This window comes from Papilio machaon, chromosome 18, assembly GCF_912999745.1.
Source record: "Papilio machaon chromosome 18, ilPapMach1.1, whole genome shotgun sequence".
In the NCBI taxonomy this organism is placed as follows: Eukaryota; Metazoa; Arthropoda; class Insecta; order Lepidoptera; family Papilionidae; genus Papilio; species Papilio machaon.
The window spans coordinates 5268904-5295430 of NC_060003.1; the positions used below are offsets into that span (position 1 = coordinate 5268904).

At 33.5% G+C, this 26527-nt stretch overlaps 1 protein-coding gene across 1 annotated transcript; it reads left to right on the forward strand.

Annotated features, from left to right (window-relative positions):
* Window positions 1-1330: 1330 nt before the first annotated feature.
* Window positions 1331-24620, forward strand: LOC106721761 (activating signal cointegrator 1 complex subunit 3). Its single transcript, XM_045682072.1, has 39 exons — window positions 1331-1477; window positions 1646-1779; window positions 1969-2221; window positions 2374-2646; window positions 2986-3235; window positions 3532-3712; window positions 3806-3951; window positions 4609-4754; window positions 5038-5238; window positions 5953-6145; window positions 6737-6923; window positions 7230-7356; window positions 7682-7965; window positions 8336-8441; window positions 8728-8952; window positions 9399-9488; window positions 9871-10015; window positions 10538-10674; window positions 11096-11272; window positions 11896-12121; window positions 12890-13031; window positions 13397-13508; window positions 13917-14008; window positions 14440-14516; window positions 15055-15275; window positions 15655-15757; window positions 16139-16328; window positions 16498-16651; window positions 17253-17389; window positions 18146-18362; window positions 18601-18759; window positions 19954-20095; window positions 20339-20529; window positions 21130-21320; window positions 21866-22034; window positions 22426-22713; window positions 23344-23478; window positions 23743-23938; window positions 24472-24620. Exons 2-39 carry the CDS (start codon window positions 1655-1657, stop codon window positions 24618-24620), a joined length of 6537 nt encoding a protein of 2178 aa, XP_045538028.1. The 5' UTR covers window positions 1331-1477; window positions 1646-1654.
* The last annotated feature ends 1907 nt before the right edge of the window (window positions 24621-26527 follow it).

Below are 26527 nucleotides of genomic sequence, written 5' to 3' on the forward strand. Positions count from 1 at the left end.
TCAACTCGTTCGTTCACCATTCGAGTCGCCGGCAGTCGCCCAACATAGTTGAACTTACAAGCGTGGCGTGGCACGTAATTTTAACATAATGACAGCACGTCCCCAAGTTTCTAATTTAACGATTAACGGACTTTTATTAACGGAAGTTGAGTTTAACGGAAGTTAACAAAAGCGTTAACACTTTTTGAAGTTAACTTAAAAGTTAATCCGTTAAGCAAAATGTTAACTTCGTTAATTAACGATTAACGGATTAACGAGTTAATGCCCAGCTCTGAATTAGAGCTTTTTAACATTTCTGCAAATTATAACATTAACAATTTGAATTATTATTTTAAAATATATTTGTTTAAAAATAATTTGTAATTCCTTTTAGCAATTCTCATGTTAAGGTTTATAAACCCAGGTAGTTCAATCTACTTGAAACAAAAGTAGGACCACAAAAATGGAACTACCCGTCACCCTTTAAAGATGACTAAATAATCTTACTGGTCTTATTAAAAAAATGTTGAGCAGGTTTGGTTTATATTGATAGAATTATTGTAAACTTTGTAATATTGCTAGTTTTTAAGAGAAATCTTTTTGAGCATTAAAATGTTCGCAAAATACTGTTGATATGCCTCTTTGTAATTATATAATGTAATGGCCTATTTTTATATTTAAACAATATCATTATTATTGAATGAATTCAACAAAAGAGATTTAACGCTTTGTTATTCATATTGCTTAAATGTGTGTATTGTTATTAAATAGTGTTGTTATAATATAATAGAGTTAATATAATAATAATCACAGATAAATCCTATCATGTCGTAAAAACAATTGCCTGCATTTAAACATTAGTCTATATTGCTCTATTTTTAATACATTGCAGATTAGAAGAAATGTGTAGTTAAAGTTATATCGACGAAAATGGTGGCTTTCCTAAATAAAGGATTCAATAATTTTTTATTTTTGTTTTAATCAAAACCTTATTTCGTGATAGTCATTCTTACAATATTTCGGAGTCCCTGGGTTTATTTTAAGTATAAGCGGACTACAGCTACGGAAATAGTTCCTTATCCTATCTAAGGGGTAATGAAAGGTGGCGTGGCAGAAAGGACCTGCAGTGTTTAATTTATGTAAATTGAAAAGCTGAAATAAAAAAAAAACACTGACGATCGAAATTTCAGCTGGTGTCTAAAACTCTGACTTGTATGGGTTAGTTTATCTGAATATACTATAAAAGTTAAGTGCAGTCTTGGTGAGCCTAAGTCACTGAATTACAATGATGTAATAAAAGAAATGTACTTTTTATGTCGTGGAACGAAATGCAGGAGCTGTCACTGTCAACTGTTAAATTGACGTCACTTATGTCGGTATCACCAACAAAGTAGTTTTTTGTGAATTTAATACTTTTACAAAATGTAATTGCGTTAAAACAATAACCATAAAAAATCAATATCTATATCTTTTTATAGAATACAAACCGAATTGAAAGGTTCGTACCTCCTTTTTATTCTCAATTTTATTATGAAATTTAAAATTTGTACTCTTTAGTCTACAAACTTATATTTATTAGCCTGTTTCAATGGATTCTGTATGGATATTGAACAGTTATAACAAATATTATAAGTTGTCAATCGAAAAACTGTGCTAAAAATTTCAGCAGAAAATCATGTTGGAACTACCACGTATAACGAGAGCTCTGAGAGCACATACCCAGCTGGATAAACCGCGCTGCTTGAAACCTCCTGACTTACAGAATTTCAATCGGACAGTCCATGAAAAAAGTCACCAAAAGTAAGGATTTTTTTCTCTAATTTTTTGTTATGTTTCTATTTTCAACATACGTAAATACAAAAAAAAAAAACTATAACATCCTCTCCATCTATTTCGTTATTCAATTGTTGGGGTCTATTATTTCCGCAAATTTATGACTAGCATGCATTTCATTTTGTTGTGTAATCAAAACATATCTCTTTATGAAAGGTACAAAAGTTACACAGATATTTACAACTATGTGAAAGAAAATGAGGCAGGCTCTGTTCTAAAATATCTAGATGAATTAAAGGAGTCATGTAAACTTCTCACTGGGGACCAGCCTGATGAGATAATAGAAGATGCTGCGGTACTTACACTCAGGATGTTTTTAGACCATGATATTGTTATGTTAAAACATTTGTCACAACTAAGACAGATGTTTGGAACAGTTGTGTCAACTACGGCTAATAAAATTTGTCAGGTAATTATTATCTAGAAATATTTTTTTTAGTATTAACACATTTAGTGCTATCAACTTGCCTTGCATGTTCACTTTGATGTGTATAAATTGAAGTGTCACAGATGTAAAAAATAGTAATGGCAATTGAGAAGATATTTTATTTATATTTATAGATTGTTACAAACATATCAAGCAATATAAAAGAAGATACAAAAGAATATATCAGAAAAGAAATAAATGAATCTAATAAAGAGAATATAAAAATCTGGGGTGATCACATACAATGTTACTATATACCATATAAACCTGCTAAAAAGCCGCTACCTAAACTTACAAAGAAACCAGCTGTTACCAGTTCATTTGTCACTGATTTTTCAATGAAATACACTAATGATATAGTTAAAACAGAAAACAGAAGTGTTGAAAAACCTTTGCCAGTATCTAAAGTAAGTAGAAAACTCAAATTTAGTAGATTACATGCAATATATAAGATCATATCTATTGTTTATTTTCTGTGAGACAATTTTATAAATTATTTTAATTATTTATTTATTAATGTTAAGAAATCCAATTGTGTAAAGTTGGGACACACCTTAATCATGTTTAAGTCAAGAGGAAAATATTGTTATATATTCTAATATGAATATTAACAAATCAAACCGCCAAAAATATAGTTACATCTTATAAATATGGCGATCCCATATAAGATGTAACTCTTTTCATTGGAAAGCTTGAAATGGTTTTAATATGCATATAATTATATTATTATTATCTAAAATTTGTAGTTTGGAAAAACCTGGCTGGAGACAAAAGTCCAAGAGCTATATAATAATGATGGGGGAATGTCAAGTGCTGATATACTTCAGTCTATAATCACATTACTGAACTCTTCGAGAAGCAATGATGATATGCAGAATGATCTCTTTGAGTTACTCGGCTTTGACAAATTTGAATTTATTCAGGAGATATTGGAACATAGACAGGAAATTATTGACAGTCTGAAAGCACCTCCAGTGCAGCCGACAATATCTGAAAGTATGTAATTTTAACCTTCTATTTACTTTTTGCATTACATTCACTTAGTTTATTTGCATCTCAAGTGCATAATTACATAGTGCGTTACAAAAAAAAATCTGTTTCAAATATTGCTCGAAAAGTACAAATTTAAATAAATGTTTTTGTAAGCTTATTTTTAATTCTGAAAATGAGAAATAACCAATACATATTATTTTAAAACATTTGATTATTGTCTATTACGACAATCTATGGTGTTATATGTAACCTATTATTAAATTAATTTGTAACTTTTTAATATTTTTTTTATAAAACAGTTGCAGCCATGCTGCCAGAAAACAAAATGCCACAATACTTATGCCAAGTTTCCGTGTTATCTGAACAAGAGAAGATGTTAGCAAAGCTCGTGAGGAAAGAAGAGAAGAAAGCAAAAAATGTTAAGAAAGTAGAAGATGAGGAAGAACATGAGCTTAATATTGCTCAGTTAAGAGCTAAAAGGTGAAATATTTAAGCTTTTAGAGAACATGTAAGAGTGATTTACTACCATTTTTGTACAATTTTGGACATTAATTTGTAATTTTTTACTTACAGAATAGCCGAGCTGTCGAAACCTGTGGTACCATTTTCTACAACAAAAAGCAAAATAGATCCAATATTGCAGAAAATATCATACTTTCAGACGAAGGTTCAATATCCAAATGTTTATGATTCTTCAATTGATGCAAAGAATTCAGCTGGTGAGTTTTGTATTCACTGTATATTGTCTTGATTTGAGGAAGTTTGATTTGTATAATTTCTAACATTCTTTTGGTCTTGTCAGTTTTTTTTTTGTCAGTAAAGTAATCTTTTTATCATAACGGCAACAAGGTGAAGGTTAATTATATTGTTCTATTACTTTATTGTATACTAGCTTTCATCTGAGACTCCAAACACCTGGAAGAAAGAAAACATCAGTAGCCTTTCTGTTCTTCTATACCTAATCCGGAGGCTTAATTTTATTTCTATTTCCCTTCCCACCCTTTTCTTATAAGGAAAGGATAGGAAAGGGATGTGGATTTGATGGAGGAAGACATGCATAGGAAGGTTATATATTCTCTTTTTGTGCGTCTCCTCCTTCGTCGATTGAGGGTAGGCAACGCATCTGCAATTGCGAATGCTGGGCAGCGGTCGCTTCGCCATTTCGGCGAATTCATCTGGCCGCTTGCTTTTTGCCACCTTGTAAAAAAAAAAAACTATATTATACATCTATGCCAAATTCCAGCAAGATCCTTTAAGCCGTTCTGGATATACCTTCTAACAAACATCCATCCATCAAAATTTTCGCATTTTTAATATTAGTATGATTTTGATTGTTTTTTTTATTAGGAATTTAATGTTTTTTTTTTTTTTATCAGGTTTCGTATCGGGTATGAAACTAATTTTACCTGAGAATGCTATAAGGAAAGATATCAAGGAGTATGAAGAAGTTATTATACCTAAAAATGAACCCGCACCTTTGCAGATTGGAAACAAACGCGTACCTATATCAGAATTAGACGAGGTATTTGTTCCGTTCTTACCGTGGGTTTTTGAGACTAAAATACCTATTTAAAACATATTGTTATTTTTGTTTTGTCTAATATAATAACAGGGATGATGATAATATGTTTTATATATAGATTTTGGTCTTAGAAATCAACGGTTAATTTAACACTAGGTCAATTACGAAATAGGTTTTACATAAAAATTAAAATAATTATCACATCTATTTCAAGGATCAAATTGATTACTTATATTGTTTTTTTTTTTATTTCAAAATTGCAACACTAAATTTTTTTTTTCAGATCGGTCAAATGGCGTTTGAGAATATAAAAGAGTTGAATCGTATCCAGTCTGTAGTGTTCCAAACGGCTTACAATACAAATGAGAACTTACTGATCTGTGCACCAACAGGTGCCGGCAAGACTAACATTGCTCTACTTACTGTAGTACATCAGATCAAACAGCATATAGAGAACGATGTTATTATGAAGAATAAGTTTAAAGTAAGTTATATTATACATACTCGACTAACATCCATTATGTTAGTCGAGTAACATCGAATTAAAAAAAAATATATGTAGCTTTCCAGACTATGTTCTATATTTAAGTCAAATTTAATAGAGATCCAAATTTTTTAATATTTTTTCATTATTCTTTTCTTTCTAAAGAACCTTCTTACAATAATAAAAACAGCAAAAATATTACCGAATAGGTTGGTTTACAAGTGATGTGGCGATCAAGGGAAATATTTATTCATCTTACTAATATTATAAAGGCGAATATTTAGATTCTTTAGATGGATGGATGGATGTTTGTAACAAGGTATCTCCAGAACGACTCAATGGATTTTGATGAAATTTGTCACAGATGTAGAACATAGTTTGGAAGAACACATAGACTACTAATTTTTTTTTTAATTTCGCGCGAAGTCGCGAGTGACAGCTAGTTTATATATAAAGATTACTAGCTGAGCCGGCAAACATTGTTTTGCCATATAAATTATTTCTAGGGAAATTCTAGAAAAAGTTTTGTCCAAAAAAATTTTAGATGTAGACAAGCCTAATTACTAAGAGGTATGAAAAATAGATAGTAGCCTATTCTCAGACCTATTGAATATGTGTATAAAATATCATAATAATCTGTCAAGCCGTTTCGGAGGAGTATGGTACAACAATAACACGAGAACTTTTTTTTATATATTTTTTGTAAAATAACAGATAATCTACATAGCTCCAATGAAAGCGTTGGCTTCAGAAATGACGGCCAGTTTTGGCAGACGTCTGCGAGGTCTCGGCATCTCAGTGAAAGAACTCACCGGAGATATGAAGTTGACTAAAACTGAAGTTCAACAAACTCAGATGATTGTTACTACGCCTGAGAAGTGGGACGTTGTTACGCGGAAGGGAGCAAGTAAGCATTTAATTTACTAGAATACTTATTATTAAAAAAAAAAAATTATAAATTTATTTTTGTGGATCTATAAAATTTATTTTAATTTTTAATTATTGGCCTTGCTTTGATTTATATGTATTGGATGTCATTTTTGTAATTAATACGCTGTTGGTTTTCTTCTTAAATAAATAAATAAATGAATGAATGAACGAATGAATGAACGAACGAACGAACAAATAGATTAATAAATAAGTAAACAAATAAAATGACAGTTAAGAAATCAAATTAACTTTTTATAACTAAATAATTATTAATAGTAACCTAGGTTAGTTTTTGTACTGAAAATTACATATTGTCTTATTTTAACGTGCTTATATTTACATGAATTTCACGTTAACAGTTAACACTATTGCTATCTTGGTTTTTTTTCATAAGAATGAAAGGGATGGCAATAATTAACATGTAATATAGGTTTTAAAATGCAATTTCACTGTTAGTTACATTTATTTTTATGTCTGACAGTCATACTATAATTCTGACCAGATTAAGGACAGACATCTAGTTATAAACATATGAAACAAATTTCGCATATTTTTTTTATATTTCTAGCCGACACTGAATTGGCGTCTATAGTAAAATTACTAATAATAGACGAGGTCCATTTGTTACATGGTGATAGAGGACCGATAGTGGAGGCGATAGTTGCGCGTACTCTGCGTCAAGTAGAGTCCACACAGAACATGATCAGAATTGTCGGTTTGTCCGCTACATTACCTAATTACGTTGATGTTGCCAGGTAAATAGAAATATATAGATTATATTGTTTAGTATTAAAACTGTGTTCATTAGAATATAGTCTCATCTATGGTAACATTGTAATAGATTGACAAAAGTAGAAAATAAACATTTGCATATAGCAATACTGATTAACAAGACTGGACTTAAGGACTAGTATCCAGGCCAGAAAATATAAAAAAAGACTGAAATTATAAACGTAATTTGTCAAAATATTTGATAATATGCTGCTTTCAATTTTATGAATAGAATAAGCCCTGATGCTTTGGTTTATTTAAAAAAAAAACTAAAATCTTGTTTATGTCAGATTTTTACGCGTCAATCCGAACATAGGATTGTTTTTCTTCGATTCTCGTTTCCGTCCTGTACCATTGGAACAGCAGTTTATTGGTGTTAAGGATATCGGTGGCGGAGGAGGTTCACATCTTAGACAGGTTTGTTAATTTTATAATTGAAATTAGGTTATTACAGTCACACTACATTCCTATTTTTATCCTGTCTCGAAGTTTACAAATATCATTTATTGTGTTAAAAGTTTTGTGATAAAAAATACGACTTAGGTACCTTCAAGAAGTTAGCATACCATTTCTTTAAAGACCGGGGCAAATCATCTGCAGTTCTTCTAGTGTTGCGGATGTCTATGGGTGATCAGCTCGGTGTTTCCGTCACTCTTTTGCCCCCCTTTTCTTATAAAAAAAAATACTATAACATTAAAATTTAGTTCACTTAAAATATAAAATAGCTATATATCAATTACAGATGCAAACAATGAACGAAATATGTTACGACAAAGCCGTAGATATGGTACAAAAAGGTCACCAAGTGATGGTGTTTGTACACGCTCGTAACGCGACTCACCAAACTGCTATGATATTGAAAGAAATCGCACAGAAAAAGGGTCACTTAAAGCACTTTGAGCCAGAAGACACTGGTGGTTTTTTGAAAGCTAAAAAGTCAATTAGTAGTAGTCCTAATAAACAATTAGGTGAATTGTTCGCGGCTGGTTTTGCTTGTCATCATGCTGGTATGTTGAGGAGTGACAGGTCAGTTTATCAGATGTATCTCTCTTCAATTTTCTATATTTTTTCTCGTCTTTCTTGTTTATGTTCTCTCTCTGTCTTTATATATCTATGGTCTATGATGAAATAAACTTCATTTTAATTTCTCAAAAACTATGAATCTATCTTATATATATAAAAGAAAGTCGTGTTAGTTACACTATTTATAACTCAAGAACGGCTGAATCGATTTGACTGAAAATTGGTGGGCAGGTAGCTTAGAACCAGGAATAGGACATAGGATAATTTTTACCCACGTTTTCTATTTTTTATTCCGCGCGGACGGAGTCGCGAGTAAAAGCTAGTAATTTTTATAAAGAAAAGTCAAATAGTATATTAAGTTTTAAAATTTCAGGAACATGGTTGAGAAGTATTTCTCTGAGGGCTATATAAAAGTGTTGGTATGCACTTCTACACTTGCTTGGGGAGTCAACTTGCCCGCACACGCTGTTATCATCAGGGTAACTATAATAATCAAACCATGTTCATTTGTGTTGTATAGAGTTCTTAAATATCTTAATTGAAACATTCTATTCGTCTTTGTCCTTCTCTTCTATTTTTAGTTTATAGCCTGACTAGAAAATACTTAACCGTATTGCGGAAAAATAAAGAACTAATTTTTTCCCATTCTTAGACGGTGGTGAAACTAGAGTCTAAGTTGAGCTAAAGTCTAAGTCTGAGTTACATTTGAATAGAATTCTGAGGCTGAGTTGATAAGTTTATAAAAAAAATAATCGCATTTTTCAGGGTACGGAAATCTACGATCAGAATCACGGTACGTTTATGGATCTAAGTATATTGGATGTGCTGCAAATCTTCGGTCGCGCTGGCAGACCACAGTTCGACAAGTCCGGTACTGGCATCATCATCACCACTCATGATAAACTGACGCATTACTTGAAATCTATGACCAATCAGTTCCCGATTGAAAGTAATTTTATCAATCTGTTGGCTGATAACTTGAATGCAGAGGTACTTTTAATATCTTAATAATTGTGCAGGATGTACACCGATTTTTTGCTGGTGATGGAAGATGTGATGAATGAAAGGCAGAACTTCTGATATTTTTAAGTAGACTAGAATTCCCTCTATTTTGTGGCCCTCGGGCGCCTTATATGCGCCACAAGGGGTACTTAGCACATCTGGGGGTTTAAGCCGTACTATATAAAAATTATTTTTACAAAACTTACTACGTATTATTATTTATTTATTTCAAATTTCCAATATATAATGTGTCTAAATAAAGGAGAATGTTTAGATGGATGGATGTTTGAAAGCATTTCCGGAACTGCTCAACGGATCTTGATGAAAAATTAGTGCTGAAAAAAAAAATAATTAATTCAAACAAATTAAACTGTAGTTTATATATTTCAGTATCTTTTTCTAAGATATTATTTTAAATATTGTATTTATTTCAGGTCGCTCTCGGCACAGTGACAAACATCGACGAAGCAGTCGAATGGTTGAGTTACACGTACTTGTTTGTTCGTATGAGAATTAATCCACAAGTAAGTTGATTTTTATCAAGAGTTAGAGGATTAATACTTTTTTCCCCTAGCGCTACTTGTCCTTTATGAATGTTATTTCTATAAGTAATATATAGCACAATTGAAAATGGTAAACGTCTAATCAAATATCTAGGTAGCTCAAGGTTATATGCAATGTGTTCCGAGCAGACAAGATATTTGACAACCTCTATACATGTATTGACTGGCTCATGACTAAATGGAAAAAGGTTCTTTGATCTTCTAATTATCCTCACATTAAGCACTGGGACCTATAGGTTACAACGAGTCACTCAACGAAGAGAGTAACATGTTATTAGATCTCGTAAGAGATGTAACTCTTTTCGTTTCTTCTCGGGTTTTGAAAGTGAGTCTCCGTCGTCAGGTGTACGGGTTGACGTACAGTGATGTGCAAGAGGAGCCGATGCTGGAGACGAAGCGACGAGAGCTGATCACAGCAGCCGCCATGCAGCTGGACCGCACCCTCATGTTGCGATACAACGAACGTACTGGAGATCTTAATATAACAGGTCAGTTATATTCATATTTGATATCTTTCTAATATAATAAATGTCAAAGTTTGGATGTATGGATGGATGGATGAAATTTAGTAAAAATGTAGAACACTGTTTGGAAGAACATATAGACTACAGAAACTATTATTTTAATGCCGCGCGGACGTGGTGGCAGGCAAAAACTAGTCTTACTAATATTATAAATGCGAATGTTTAGATGGATGGATGGATGTTTGTTTGAAGGTATCTCCGGAACGGCTCAACGGATCTTGATGAAATTTGGCACAGATGTAGAACATAGTATGGAAGAAAACATAGGCGACTTATTAAGTTTTTTTTAATTCCGCATGGACGGAGTCGCAGACGACAGCTAGTGTATCATAAAATGACGCTTTGACAATTGATTTTTTAATATGTGTCAAAGTGTATAAATACAAGTAAATCAATTACAAAATCATAATAATGTTTTTTTTGTTACTATATGTGATATTCAGATTTAACGTAATTAGCACAATTCACGATAAATATTTTTTTTAGACCTTGGCCGCACTGCCAGCCATTACTATATCACCTGCGAAACTATGGAAGTGTTCAACTCTATGGTACGCAAATCTATGACACAAGGCTACGTCATAGAGATGCTCACACGATGCTCTGATTTCCAACAGTTAAAGGTATGATGTTAATACCATTCTAAAATACATGTATTAAATCTTGTAGCCTATTTATTTTTTCATATAAAGTGGCCAATAACTAGGCAGTTCACCCTATGTTATAGAATAGAACTTATGGGGTAAATTCATTGTTTTTTTCACACGTAACTTTAAGCAGAAATGTATTATTAATACAAAAAAAATTATTAAAATTTTTTTTTTTAATTTTAGCTTTTATATTTTTTTATTTAAAGTCTAATTATAGATAATGCTACCTTATGAAGTTAAAATTTAATCTAAAGATTATAGGTACAGGAAGTTTAACCTATTTCAGTGTTTTCCATTGGATTTTGGGATTTTGTTCCAGTGTGCAATTCTAATATGAAACAATTATCAATTCTGTCCCATTTTCTATATGAATATAAGTTGAATTCTAATACAGGTTAGAAAAGAAGAACTAACAGAATTATGGAATCTCAAAGAGCAGTATTGCGAGCTTCGTATTGAAGATCCGCCGGAAGATATACATTGGAAGATTAATATATTGTTACAAACGTATCTCTCTCGCGGACGCGTCAATGGATCATCGTTACAGTCAGATTTGAACTACATTTGTAAGGTACGTTTTCTATATATATATATAAAAGAAAGTCGTGTTATTGAGCAGAAAACTGATGGGGAGGTAGCTTAGAACTAGGAGACGGACATAGGAACTTTTTTTTATCTTGTGTGCATTTTTTTTTATTCCGCGCGGTCGGAGTCGCGGATAAAAGCTAGTTATTTATAAAAATAACTATGATGTCATTTAGTTATATAAATACAGTCGAACCTGAATAAGCGAGAACTGTATTAGTTTAAGCGAGTAATATTTATTTTTTAAAAACTGAAACTCATATTTTTTTTTACTTAAATTGTGTCTATCATAGTCTGGTCGCTAGGGGAAGGGGGTAATGGGGGCAGTTGCACCTCCCGAGATAATATAATTCGAAGTACTAATAATATTTACAATTCCTATAGATACACATAGATAACTCAAAATAGTATATTTCATTACGAGTGCGGAAAGCTATAGCTAAGAGTTCCGACAAATGTCGGGCAGTGACAATGTCGGTAGACATTTGTCGGAACTGTTTGTTAAATTTTCCACACTCGTAATGAAATATACTATTTAGATTATTCCCTACCTAATAAACAAGCAAATAAGTTTTCACTGTGAAAACATATAAATATGACTATTCGCAGAACGCAGTCCGCATAGTGAGAGCTTTATTCGAGATAACATTACGTAAGAACAACGCGTATATGGCAGGATTATATCTCAAAATGGCGAAGATGTTTGAACTACAGCAGTGGGACTTCTACAATGATATGCGACAGTTCAACTGCTTCCCAAACGAGATATTGAAACACATCGAATATCCGATGCTCAAACCTGATCAGATTAGAGATATGGAGTGGCAGGAACTTGGTGCGTATAGCCGAGGACGTTTATTTCCTACCCATTCAGTTTAAATCTTTTTTGACAAAATAGAAACTATATAGTTAAAAAAGGTTATCTGAGACGGTAAGAGAGGCGCTGCCATCTTTGTTAGTTCTGTCAGAATATATATAAAACCAACATGGGCTTTGAAAATGATATAAAAGAAAAAAAACATGATTTGACTACGTACTACCGTACGAAATTTTGAACTCTTTTTGACACTGACAGTGTCGCGCTAGTGAGCTGTGAATTATTTTGTCTTCTGCTCACCGAGTTAGATGACGTTGTCTGTCTATAATTAACTTCATTAGAAAACTTGCCATAGTAACAAATTTATACTAAGTTATACCCCTTTTATTGACTATGTGGGAAGCCAATGTTATTCTTTGACTGTAATCTTCGTTCACTGTATTTAGATTACTAGAAAAATGTCTTGCACTTTTGATAATTGTATAACTCCTTTCGTAAGACATTCATTCGATCATCCATAAGAATCTTACTAATATTATAAATGCGAAAGTTTTGATTTATGGATGGATGGATGAATGTTTGTTAGAAGGTATTCAGAACGGTCCAACAGATCTTGATGACATTTGGCACATATATAGAACATAGTCTGTAAGAACACATAACTTATATATTAAGATTTTAAATACCGTCCGTACGGAGTGGCGGGAAATAGCTAGTATTTATAATACAGAAAAAAATGAAAAACCCTAAATGCTTTCCATTTAAATGCTAAGTAATGTTTTACAGGTGACTTGTTTAGAAATCCAAAAGCAGCGCGTCATATGAAGAAATGTGCGGATGAATTTCCTCTTCTAGAGATGGAAGCCACATTACATCCTATCACTAGAACTGTGCTCAGAATAAGATTAACTATAACTCCTAATTTTAGGTAAGTTTCTTACAAACATTTAGACTTGGTAACTATTAACATATTTTTATACACCTTATAAAGATAAACAGTTTATAAATGAAGAGCGTCCGGACAAAAAACGATAAATAAAATGGTTTTTTTTGGAAATGTGTAAAAATGTAGCCAAGGTCATAGTTCACAATAAAAATATGCCATCATAAAAATATGTTGGAACTTGATTTATTAGTTTTTTTCCGACGCTCCTAAAACAAGAAATTGAATATCCAAATTGTCTTTTAATATTCACAATTTGTTATCAGTTTACAATTTGTCTAGTCCGATTATGAACTGATTCAGTTCACAAATTTGGTAACTATATATATGTAGCAATATATGTTGTATAGATGGAACGACAAATATCACGGGAAAGCTCCCGAAGCGTTTTGGATTTGGGTTGAAGATCCCGATACTGACATTATGTATTACCACGAGTACTTCCTTATTACTAAAAAGCAGGTAAATATATATCAAAATAATCTTATAAATGCGAATGTTTGGATGGATGGATGTATGGATGGATGGATGGATGGAGTTATCTCTAGAGCGGATCAACGGATTTTGATGAAATTTGTTACGGTTCTAGAATATAGTCTGAAAGAACACATAGTCTACTTAATTTTTTTTAATACCGCGCGGACAGAGTCATGGGCGACAGCTAGTTTTTACATATAATTTATTCTATTTATTTTCCTTTTATTATTTCACAGCTAAAGCATATTTACTATGTCATTTTACAAATAACTCGATATTTTTTGACAGAAATTACAAAAATCGTTGAAATTAATTGCGATGTATTTTAATTTTAATATATTATTTAAATATTAGATTATTTATTTGGTAATATTTAAAATGTGTCAATTTTAGGTAATAACAAGGGAGCCACAAGAGTTAGTCATAACAATTCCTATATCAGAGCCATTACCTCCTCAATATTACATTCGGGCTACGTCTGAAAGGTAATTTAAATATATTACTATGCTTTTATCTTACTTCTTTACTTCTTATTTATTATAAATGCGCATGTTTGGATGGATGGATGTTTGTTTGAAGGTATCTCCGAAACGGGTCAACGGATCTTGATGAAATTTGGCACAGATGTAGAACATAGTCTGGAAGAACACATAGGCTACTTATTACGTTTGTTTTTAATCCTGCGCAGACGGAGTCGCGGGCGACAATTAGTATGTTATAAATGTGAATGTTTTGATGGATGGATGTTTATTATAAGGTATCTCCAGAACAGCTCAACGAATCTCAGTGAAATTTGGCTTAGATATAGAATAAAGTCTGGAAGAACACATAGGCTACTAATCAAGTTTTTTTTCTAATTCCGCACAGACGGAGTCGCGGGCGATAGCTAGTGATTTTATAAAATTTATTTCTACAGGTGGCTGGGTTCAGAAAGTGTTCTGCCGCTTACATTCCAACATCTTATATTACCTGAAACACATCCTCCACACACAGGTATTTCAACAAATTTCCCGCGAAATCTCTCATATTATTTGAAGGATAAAAGCACAGATTACAATAATTTTCTAATCGTAGGTTTTTGAGACCAATATCACCGTTTAAAACATATTGTTATCGATATGTTTTATATAGAGACTGGACTTAGAAACCTAAGATTAGAAATGTCTAGTTATGACAGTTGAATTTCACGCTTGGTTCTTATGTTCTCTATGACTAAATATTTTCCAGTCAACCATAAACCTTAACCTTTAACTTATTATATATCTCGAGATGAAAAAAAAAAGAATTAAAATGTACTTCTATCTATCTATATATATAAAAGAAAGTCGTGTTAGTTACACTATTTATAACTCAAGATAAGTCGAACTGATTTAGCTGAAAATTGATGGGGAGGTAACTTAGAACTAGGAGACGGACATAGGAACTTTTTTATCTTGTGTGCATTTTTTTTATTCCGCGCGGACGGAGTCGCGAGAAAAAGCTAGTTTTTAATGTTTAAAGATTTTTCTATATATTATTCAATCGCTTTCAGATTTACTGGAACTACAACCGTTACCAGTGACGGCTCTGAACAATCCATCATTCGAGATGTTGTACAATTTTACACATTTCAATCCGATACAGACTCAGATCTTCCACTGCTTGTACCACACAGACAACAACGTACTGCTCGGAGCTCCCACTGGTTCCGGCAAGACGATAGTCGCTGAAGTTGCCATGTTTAGAGTATTCAACCAATACCCTGGTTGTAAGGTAACTTGTGATAAGAGTAAATTTATTCTTTTAAAACCTAAAACTGGCGAATTTCTCACTTATGGAGGTTGTTCGTCGGTATTAGACAATGACTCTCGCTTGTAGAGGTTTTACCCTAAGCCAAATTTATCGCTTATAGAGGTTGTCCGTCGGTACCAAACAATGACTCTCGCGTATAGAGGTTTCTCTCTAACCCGAGTTTCTCGCTTATGGAGGTTGTCCGTCGGTATCAAACAATGATTCTCGCTTGTAGAGGTTTCTCTCTAACCCGAATTTCTCTCTTATGGAGGTTGTGCGTCGGTATCAAACAATGATTCTCGCTTATAGAGGTTTCTCTCTAACCCGAATTTCTCTTTTATGGAGTTTGTACGTTTTTCAGGTGGTTTACATAGCACCGTTGAAGGCTTTAGTTAAAGAACGAATCAAAGATTGGAAAGTGCGCCTAGAGAAGAGACTCGGCAAGAATGTTGTTGAATTAACAGGTTTGTATCTTACTAATATTATAAATACGAAAGTTTAGACTTTAGATGGATGGATGGATGTTTGTTAGGTGTCTCCGGAACTGCTTCATAGATTTCGCTGAAATTTGGCATAGATATATAGGTAGAATATAGCCAGGAAGAATACATAGAAAGAATACATGACGGAGAGATGGGATGGGATGGGATGAAATGGAATGAGATGGGATGGGATGGGATGAAATGGAATGAGATGGGATGATCTCAATGAATTTTGGTGTAGAGGTAGGGCATAGTCTGAGAGAAAACTTATTAAGTTTTTTTTTAATTCATCTAGGACAGACTAGCTAGTTATTTAGATAAAATCGAGATTTTGATTGTATGTTTCCGTTACCATAATGTTAGGTGACGTATCACCTGATATCCGAGCGATCAGGAATTCCCAAGTGATAGTGACGACTCCTGAGAAGTGGGACGGCATCAGCCGCTCATGGCAGACCAGGAACTACGTGCGGGATGTCGCACTCATAGTTATTGATGAAATACATTTACTGGGTGAGGACAGAGGTCCTGTACTTGAAGTTATTGTCTCCAGGTAAGTCAAGGATTAGTTACTTTTCACTCATGTTGTATAAATTTAATGACTTATTTACTCATATATAAGTACTTTTAAAAATCTTTTGCTTAGCTTTTTGGTTTATAAATCTGGTTAATATAGGTTTTTAAGTTATTTTTGAAAATATTTAGTTTATGTTTGTTTCCAGGACGAATTTCATAGAATCACATACATCAAGACGTCTCCGTATAATTGGTCTGTCGACGGCGCTCGCGAACGCCAAAGACTTGGCCAACTGGCTGAACATCGGCGAAATGGGACTCTACAACTTCAGGCCCTCAGTCCGTCCTGTTCCTTTGGAGGTGATTATTGATTTTAATGTAAAAGTGTTCATTACAAAGGTTTTGGACATCAAGGAATCTTATACAAGTTACTTTCAGCTTGTGGCAAACCCGATACGACTCGTAAGCAATGCCTGGTACGACTTTCCCTTGGTTCCTGAGACCAAAATAAAGCAGAGATAACAATATGTTTCAAACGGTCTCAGAAACCCACGGTTATATATGCAGTGACAGATATTAGCGGAAATCGAGGCTACAAATACTCTAATCGTTACGGAAGAGTCAATTTAGTTTTCGATTTTTATCTCACAAAAACATAAGTTTTAACAACGTTTACAAATAATATTTATTTATTTATGGACTATAAATCAAGGTCTTGTAAATTTCCTTCTGTTGAATAAATACATCTATATATAACTAGCTGTCGCCCGCGACTCCGTCCGCGCGCAGTAAAAAAAAAAAAATGAAAAATAGATGTTGGTCGATTCTCAGACCTACTGAATATGCTCACAAAATTTCATGAGAATCGGTCAAGCCGTTTCGGAGGAGTATGGCAACGAAAATTGTGACACGAGAATTTTATATATTAGATAGGGGTAATATTGATACTATTGTATGTTAGGTGCACATATCCGGTCACCCAGGGCGACACTACTGCCCGCGCATGCTCAGCATGAACAAGCCAACGTTCCAGGCCATCCGACAGCACTCGCCGTGCTCACCCGCACTCGTCTTCGTCTCCAGTAGACGGCAGACCAGGTAACCTTTAACATTAATCATCGAAATTACCTAATCAAATATACTCAATAATCTTACGGATATTATCTTGTCTATCCAACCCATTCTAATCTAATCATCATCATCAGCTCACTATACGTCCCCACCGAGGAGCTCGGAGCCTTTTTTTTTTTTAATTTTTTTTATGAGGGGAAATGCAGTTACGCACCCCTGCGCCGGGCAGTGCAATGGTGCAGGGAGTGTGGGACTCGCCTAAAGACGTTCGGCCATACCCACTAAAACCCCTCGGGCCCTCCACGTCGCCTTGCGGCTGGGACACGGGAACACTCGGAGCCCACCCCAAGTTAGGGGTGACTAGGCCATAGTCAACCACGCTGACCAAGTGCGGGTTGACTTCACACATATCATTGAATTACTTCTCAGATATGTGCAGGTTGCATCACGATGTTTTCCTTCACCGTAAGAACGTCGGATAAATGTACATATGTAAATCGAAAATCACATTGGTACATGGCGGGATTCGAACCCAGGACCTAAAGATTGCAAGTCAAGTGTTTAACCCCTGAGCCACCGACGCCCTTAATCTAATCCAATCCAATAAAATGCAATCCTATCCACACTAATCCAAGATAGACTTATTAGTTTAGATTTCATTGGAGTGACTGTAAAATGTCATCTCAATCCCATTTCCATTCAATCTCTATCCCATCTCTGTGCCATTTTTATCTCATCATTGCATTCATCATCAAATTTATTGTTTTAACTTTCTATCCACAGATTGACAGCACTGGATCTAATAGCATATTTAGCTGCAGAGGATAATCCGAAGCAATGGCTGCACATGCAAGAGTCAGAGATGGAACAGATCCTATCGAACATTCGAGAGTCCAATCTGAAGCTGACGCTGGCGTTCGGTATCGGCATACATCATGCCGGACTGCACGAGAAAGATCGCACCACTGTCGAAGAGTTATTTGTTAACCAGAAAATTCAGGTATTTAACCTAATTTAGACCTAATTTCTACTTAGCTAAATTACTGCGACTCTCTTTTTGTATGGACACATATGATCTATACAAAATGGTGGCGCAATTAAATTATAAATTCGTCATTTAAACAAATATTAACTGTTATTCAGTCATTTTGTTTTTTCAATATTTAAATGTATAATGTGTACAGTTCTTTTATTGGTATGTTATAACTAAATTACTACTTTATGTCTATTGCAATAAGGTGTTAATTTGCACGGCGACATTGGCGTGGGGTGTGAACTTCCCCGCTCACTTGGTGGTCATCAAGGGAACAGAGTACTTCGATGGCAAACAGAAGAGATACGTCGATATGCCCATCACTGATGTCCTGCAGATGATGGGACGAGCTGGTAGACCTCAGGTAAGTTACATCTTCTAATATATGAAATTCTCGTGTCACGGGATTCGAACTTGAACTCCTCCGAAAAGGCTTGACCGATTCTCATGAAATTTTGTGAGCATATTCAGTAGGTCTGAGAATCGGACAACATCTATTTTTCATTTTTTTTTAACTGCGCGCGGACGGAGTAGCGGGCGACAGCTAGTTTTAGATAAAATCGCGGGCATAGACTATAATTATTTGTAAATTCAATAAAACCTGTATTTTTACTAAAGTTTAAAAGCTTTAAGAGTTATACAGATAGAAAAAAACGCTAAATTACAACGTAAATCATTGTATTTAGGGGTTTAAACAATGAGCGCTGGACTATAAATATGTATGAGAAGGTAAATTAAAAATACAGTTGACTCTCGTTAATTCAAACCTACTATAATTCGAACCTCTCTTTAATTCAAAGTTATCACGAATTCCATACAAAATCTCTTTATATTTCGAACAAAATCATTTTTATGCACTTTTTAATTCGAAGGAAAAAATCATTGCTATAAAACAAAAGGACGCGTTAATTCGAACTCATAGATGTCCAATACTCGAATTAAAAGTTGCCGAGAGTAATAGGTAGAAAGATTATAAAAGTACATTTTGTAACAAGTTCAAACTTGTATCAACATACAGGAGCCTTTGTTTTTGTTATGTTTAGTTTACTATTTGCCAAACACTTCTCATAAATGGGTTTGGTAAGTTATCATTCAGTTACTGTTATTCTTTCTTTGGTAGCAGTTAATAAATAATAATTGATTAATCTATATATATAAAAGAAAGTCGTGTTAGTCTATTTATAACTCAAGATCGGTGGAACTGATTTAGCTGAAAATTGATGGGGAGGTAGCATAGAACTAGGAAACGGACATAGGATAATTTTTACCCCGTTGTCTATTTTTTATTCCGCGCGGACGGAGTCGCGGGTAAAAGCTAGTACTTAATAATTCATAGTTTTATTTATTTTCTTTCACAAATTTCGAACCATTTGATATTTCAAAAACATGATAATTCGTAATATTTAAAGAGTTCTTCAAGTTTCGAATTAACGAGATTCGACTGTATCTACACTTAAAAAAATCTTTAAATAAATTAATAATAGTAATAAATATTTGGATAGGTTTTGAATACAAATATTGTAAATGCTAGATTTTATATATCTATGTACTTCCACAGTACGACAATGAAGGTGTTGCCGTGGTATTAGTTCACGACCAGAAGAAGAATTTCTACAAGAAGTTCTTGTACGAGCCGTTCCCAGTCGAGTCCAGTCTTCTCGAGGTGTTGGCTGATCATCTTAATGCTGAGATTGTTGCCGGTATGGATTTTATGATAAAATACTTTTGGATTTATAATTATTGTTTATTGGATCTGAAAAGCCGGGTACAAAATATAAGGGTTCAAATTTTTTTTCCAGTAATATTGCTTTATGAATTCATCTATTATAATTTATAACATAAATTTCAAATCTCCTTCATCTTAGTTTCAAGTAATCACAATTTCGTAGGGTGAACATAACAGTTATTGACATATGAAATAAAAAAAAAATTATATTACCAAGGTACTGTTCAAACGAAGCAAGACATCCTGGATTATTTGACATGGACGTACTTCTTCCGTCGTCTACTGAAGAACCCTTCGTATTACAACTTGGACAGTTTGGAGCCGCAAGATGTTAATTACTACCTCTCCAATCTCGTACATACCCGACTTGATGCGTTATTGAATGCTAACTGTATTGAAATTGAAGAGGTAATCATTTTATTTTTTTTACTAGCTTTTTTCTGCAACTGTTCGTGGGGAATTAAAAAAAAGTTAGGAGCTTGTTTACTCTAGAGCATGGATCCCCAAACTATTTTGAACAAGTGACCCCCTTTTCCAAAATGACCCCTAGGGGTCGTTAAAGCATTGCTCGCAAAGCATTGCTCTCCTTTTCATTACAAAGGGGTCGATATCGACCACTTTGAGAATCCCTGCTCTAGAGTATCTCTGAGCCAAATTTCGTTCAGATCTGTTTAGCCGTTTTGAAGTTACTTTCTAAGAAATATCCATCTAAACTTTCGCATTAGTTAGTTATATATTAGTAATATTTATATAATTAAGAGACTTAAAAAAGAAAAAAAGGTATGTTTTAACACAATTTTGTGATCCTATAATATGTGCATATGTAGGAAAAACTTTTTTTTTCTGCAAGAACAGATTTCATTTATAGATTAATTAAAAATGTTATTTAATTATTTTGTAAGTTCTATAATTTATAGAAAAAGCAAATGAGTTACATTATTGTGGGAGAAAATAAATAATTTTTAGGTTATGTTAAAAAATGTAAATAAATTAACCTTTTCTATCCAGGATGAACGTACTATCCATAGTACATGGATGGGTCGTATCGCATCATATTACTACTTGTCTCACAAGACAATGGCGCACTTCAGCGCTCACTTGCACGCCAACATGAACGCGGACGATCTGCTCCGTGTGCTCGCTGACTCTGAGGAGTACGCGACACTACCTGTCAGACATAATGAGGATATTCTCAATGGGTGAGATAAATATTAACACCTAGTCACTAACTGTCGGAATAAAAAAAACGTAATAAGCAGCCTTGTTCTTCCAGATTATGATCTACATTTATACCAAACTAGCTTTTACCCGCGACTCCGTCCGCGCGGAATAAAAAATAGAAAACGGGGTAAAAATTATCCTATGTCGGTTTCCTGGAGCTACCTGCCCACCAATTTTCAGTCAAATCGATTCAGCCGTTCTTGAGTTATAAATAGTGTAACTAACACGACTTTCTTTTATATATATATAGATTTCATCAAAATCCATTGAGCCGTTCCGAAGATCCCTTAAAACAAACATCCATCCATCTGTATGTTCGTATTTATAATATTAGTAAGATTTTTCCCATATAGATGCCATAAGCGTAGACTTACTCCGACTCAGACCTAAAACTACACCAAAGACCTGATTTAGACTCAAATGTTGACATAGACAAATGAATTTTTTTGAACTCAGATAACGATCAAGATTATTTTTTTTTATTTATTTCCATAGGTTTATGAGATATAAATATATTTTTCAGAGAGTTATCACAACAGTGTCGTTTACCTGTGGATTCGTTGACTTTGGATTCGTCAAATGTGAAAGCGTTCCTCCTACTTCAGGCACATCTGACGCGACTCACTTTACCCAACACAGACTATTTGACAGATACTAAATCTGTACTGGATCAAACTATAAGAATTATACAGGTACTAGCTCTCGTCCGCGATTTCGCCCGCGCAAGAACACCGGCTACTCCTATGTGTTCTTCCAGACTATGTTCTACATTTATACAAAATTTCATCGAGATCCGTTGAGCAGTTCTCGAGATACCTTCTAATGGATAAATGGATGAATGGATGGATGTTTACCATCCATTAATCCATCTTTCTAAACATTGGCTAATATTAGTAAAATTGTAATCTTTTTTCATTTAAATATTGACAATAATAGACTAGTTACCATTTTTTACAAGAAATCTTTAATTCGATTTTCATAATTTGCACTTTTACAGTTTATCCAATATATTTCATTATAAATTGTACGTTGAATTCTTATTTCCTGTTAAATTTCAACGATTCTATATATGTTACTTTATAGGCAATGATAGATACATCAGCGGAGAATGGTTGGCTGTCAGTTTGTTTGTCCTGTCAAGTTGTAATGCAATGCATAGTGCAGGCTCGCTGGCCATCCGACTCTCCTCTCACCACTTTACCTCACGTAGAATCACAGCATCTGTATATCTTCTCTCATATGACACAAGATACAAATAAGCCATGTATAATGCTCAATGGATTGAAAATCGCTTGTATGAGAAATTATGAACTTCTAGCTAAATATTGTAGAAGAGAATTTGAAGAGTATCAAATTGAACAGATACATAGGGTAAGTTGTGTGGCAGCATTTTCTAGCCTTTTAGAGTATTCTTTTAGAGTAGCTTTTTAGAGTAGTTTTTAGAGTAGCCTTTTAGAGTAACCTTTAAGAGTAGCCCTTTAGAGTAGCCTTTTGAGTATCCTTTTAGAGTAACCATTTAGAGTAGCCTTTTAGAGTAACCTTTTAGAGTAGCCTTTTAGAGTAACCTTTCAGAGTAGCCCTTTAGAGTAGCCTTTTGAGTATCCTTTTAGAGTAACCATTTAGAGTAGCCTTTTAGAGTAACCTTTTAGAGTAACCTTTTAGAGTAACCTTTTAGAGTAACCTTTCAGAGTAGTCTTTTAGAGTAACCTTTTAGAGTAGCCTTTTAGAGTAGCCTTTTAGAGTAACCCTTTAGAGTAACCCTATAGAATAACCTTTTAGAGTAGCCTTTTAGAGTAGCCTTTTGAGTATCCTTTTAGAGTAACCATTTAGAGTAGCCTTTTGGAGTATCCTGAGTATTATGTTAGAGTAGCCGAAACAAAAATCCAAATAATCTAAAATCCAAAATACTGCATAACTTTTTCCTATGCAAAAACTATTTCAAAGTCATTTTATAAAATATTTTTTTGTTGTCCAAGCATTATTGTTTCTTTTGATTTGCAGGCAATTTGCGACCTTCCGACTCTAGACATAAAGTTGAAAATCCGTGGATTGTGGTTCGACAGTGATTGCGAACAAGATAAAAGGATACACCAGCCGCCTGGAAAAGATTCCTGGCTTCTTTTACACGCTGAACAGGTAAGAACATAAGTATTCAAGTTCTAGAATTCATTTAGACAGTATTTTTAAGACTTATTGTGTTACTAGCTGTGGTTTGAGACTATGTCTGTGCGAAATTAAAAAAAAAGTTGGTGTGAAAAAGTGTTTTCCAGACTATGTTCTTTATTTATGTCGAATTTCATCGAGATACGTTCCGTTATGGAGAGACCTTCAAACAAACATCCATACATTCATCCATCTATACTTTATCTTTTCTTAATCTTGATATTTATTTGTTCGCAGGAATACACTCTTTTAATAGATATGGAGCGTCGCGGCGGCAATCCTAACAACGTGTTGTGTCCGCGGTTCCCACGCGGCAAGAACGAGGGCTGGTTCCTGACTCTTGGTGATACGGAGCATGGGGAACTGCTGGCTTTGAAGAGGGTACCGCCTAGAGGCACCGCGCAACTCACCTTGTATACACCAGCTATGACTGGTAAGCTTTATCAAGAACTAGCTTTTACCCGCAACTCCGTCCGCGCGGAAAAAAAATAGAAAACGGGGTAAAAATTATCCTATGTCCGTTTTCTGGTTCTAAGCTACCTGCCCACCAATTTTTAGTCAAATCGATTCAGCCGTTCTTGAGTTATAAATGGTGTAACTAACACGACTTTCTTTTATATAAGATAGATGTATCTCTGAGAGAAACACGGTAACTCCAAAATTGTAAAATTTCATTCAAGCTCTTTGTATCAATATTGCCGTCTCAGGTTTTTCCATGTTACTTGGTTGGATGGATGGATGTTTGTTTGAAGATGTTTTCGGAACGGTTCAACGGATCTTGATGAAATTTGTCACACATGTAGAACATAGTCTGAAAGAACACATAGTCTACTTATTAAGTTATTTTCTAATTCCGCACGGATGGAATCGCGGGCGACAGCTAGTATAGAATAAAAAGGATGGATATGTTTTTGTATGTATGTTTCGTTTATATTCGTTTATAGTTGAAAAAATTCTTTGTTCCAGGTCGTATCATATACACATTGTATATACTAAGTGACAGTTACTTAGGTCTAGATCAACAGTACGATTTGCAGTTCGAACTCATGGACCCCCTGCCTCCTGAGACAGTCGACACAGTATATGATCCTGGGGAGAAGATTATAACTGAATAATTTATTAAAATATATAAAGTTATGTTCCTGTTAATATTTGTTTTATTTCTATAATTATATTTTCCTTAATCTCTGCCTAGACTTCTGGGTTACGGGTTGAGTAATTTTACTAATATTATAAATGCGAATGTTTAGATGGATGTTTGGTTTGTTTGGAAAGTATCTCCATAACGGCTGTATAGATCTCGACGAAATATGGTATAGATGTAGAACACAGTCTGGAAGAACACATAGGCTACTAATTAAGCTTTTTTAATTCCGCGCAAATGGAGCGGGCGCAAATTTAGTTGCGGGCAACAGCTAGTTATCCTATAAAATTAATACTGTGTAACTTAAATATTTTTAGAACTATTCCATATCATTTTGGTCCACATATAGATAATGAAAGATAGAACTGTGGGTTTCCAGTGCCATTATTTCTGAAAAACATGTATATTTAGCGAGCGCCTGGCATCGGGAATCATGATACCCAAGTAAATTATCTTGCGACACCAAAACTATCAGGCGCTTGAGGTAAAATTACATAATGTTTTTATTTGTAATGAAACTTCCCTGATCGAAACCTTTTAAATAAATAGTTATTAAAATTAATTGACACATCATTTGTTGAAACTTGCTTTATTTTACTGAAGCAATATTATATTATAATAGGTTATAGGTAGTACACCTAGGGATCATAAAAGTATCTAAGATCTGTTTATAATGATTACACTGATTATGTTGTGTTTATAACAATTAATAATAATTATCCACACATATTTGACGTCAAAAGGTATAATTCAAATCTGTTTATCAGAACAAGGTAATTTGAATTTACTATACACGTTTAAATCTTTAAATATTAACTAATCTATTAAACCTTTGGTCTAATATTACAATTTTTTTTTCAAAGAATCGGTTTACGTAAATGTAGGATATTTTAATGTAATTGGGTCTACGATTACATATAATCTAGCCAAACGTGCTATGACCATTTACGTACTATTTTGAATTCTATTCCTACTTATTACGTAGGTACTCGATTCATTTCATACATATATTTATACTTGAATTAAACTATTAAAATATTCATATAATACCACTTATCTAATTACTGAGATGTGGTTAAGTAATACAAAATGAAATTAGAATGTAGTGCCTTAGTATTATAACAAATCTAACGTAACAAGATTATGTACTGATACAGGAATATATCGAGATGGATGTACGACTAGTAAAAACTTGAAAATAATAAAAAAACATTGTTTTTTAAAGGAATTTAAATAAACGATCTCTTTAATTAGACAAATGGTATTTGTGGCATTTATGTTTTAAAGACATCAAATGTTAACGATATGAAAATATAAATTACAAAATTGAATACATTCCCACATTGTAAAAATAGGTAGCCACAGATATATGCAATAAAAAGGACTCGTAAATTTGCTAAATAATATTAGATTTTCGTTAGTTTTCAATTAACTTAAATGCCTTTAGAATATAAATGCGATCTTAGACTAAGCCCATGACATACATTTCTGGTGTATTTTTAATTTACCTTACAGTGAAATAGAGCCACAGTTTTTGAAACACAATAGAAAAATATCACAAAATAACTTCGCATAAGCAAATAGTTTAAATAACATATATCAATTTCGTTATACATTTTCAAGCATAATTAATAAATAAAATTATTGCGTTTCAAAAATGGTGGACATATGTTGGTTGCGATATTTCGCTGATATACATTTATTTAATATATATATTATATGTAGCTAGAATACACACCTAAAAGTTTCAACAACAATGTGGTGCGTTAAATGTAACACAAAATAGCTTTAAAGCTTTTAAATATTTAATTAATAATCGCAATATAATAATTTCGAAATAATTTAGGTTTTTGAATTTACGAACCCATATTTAATTTA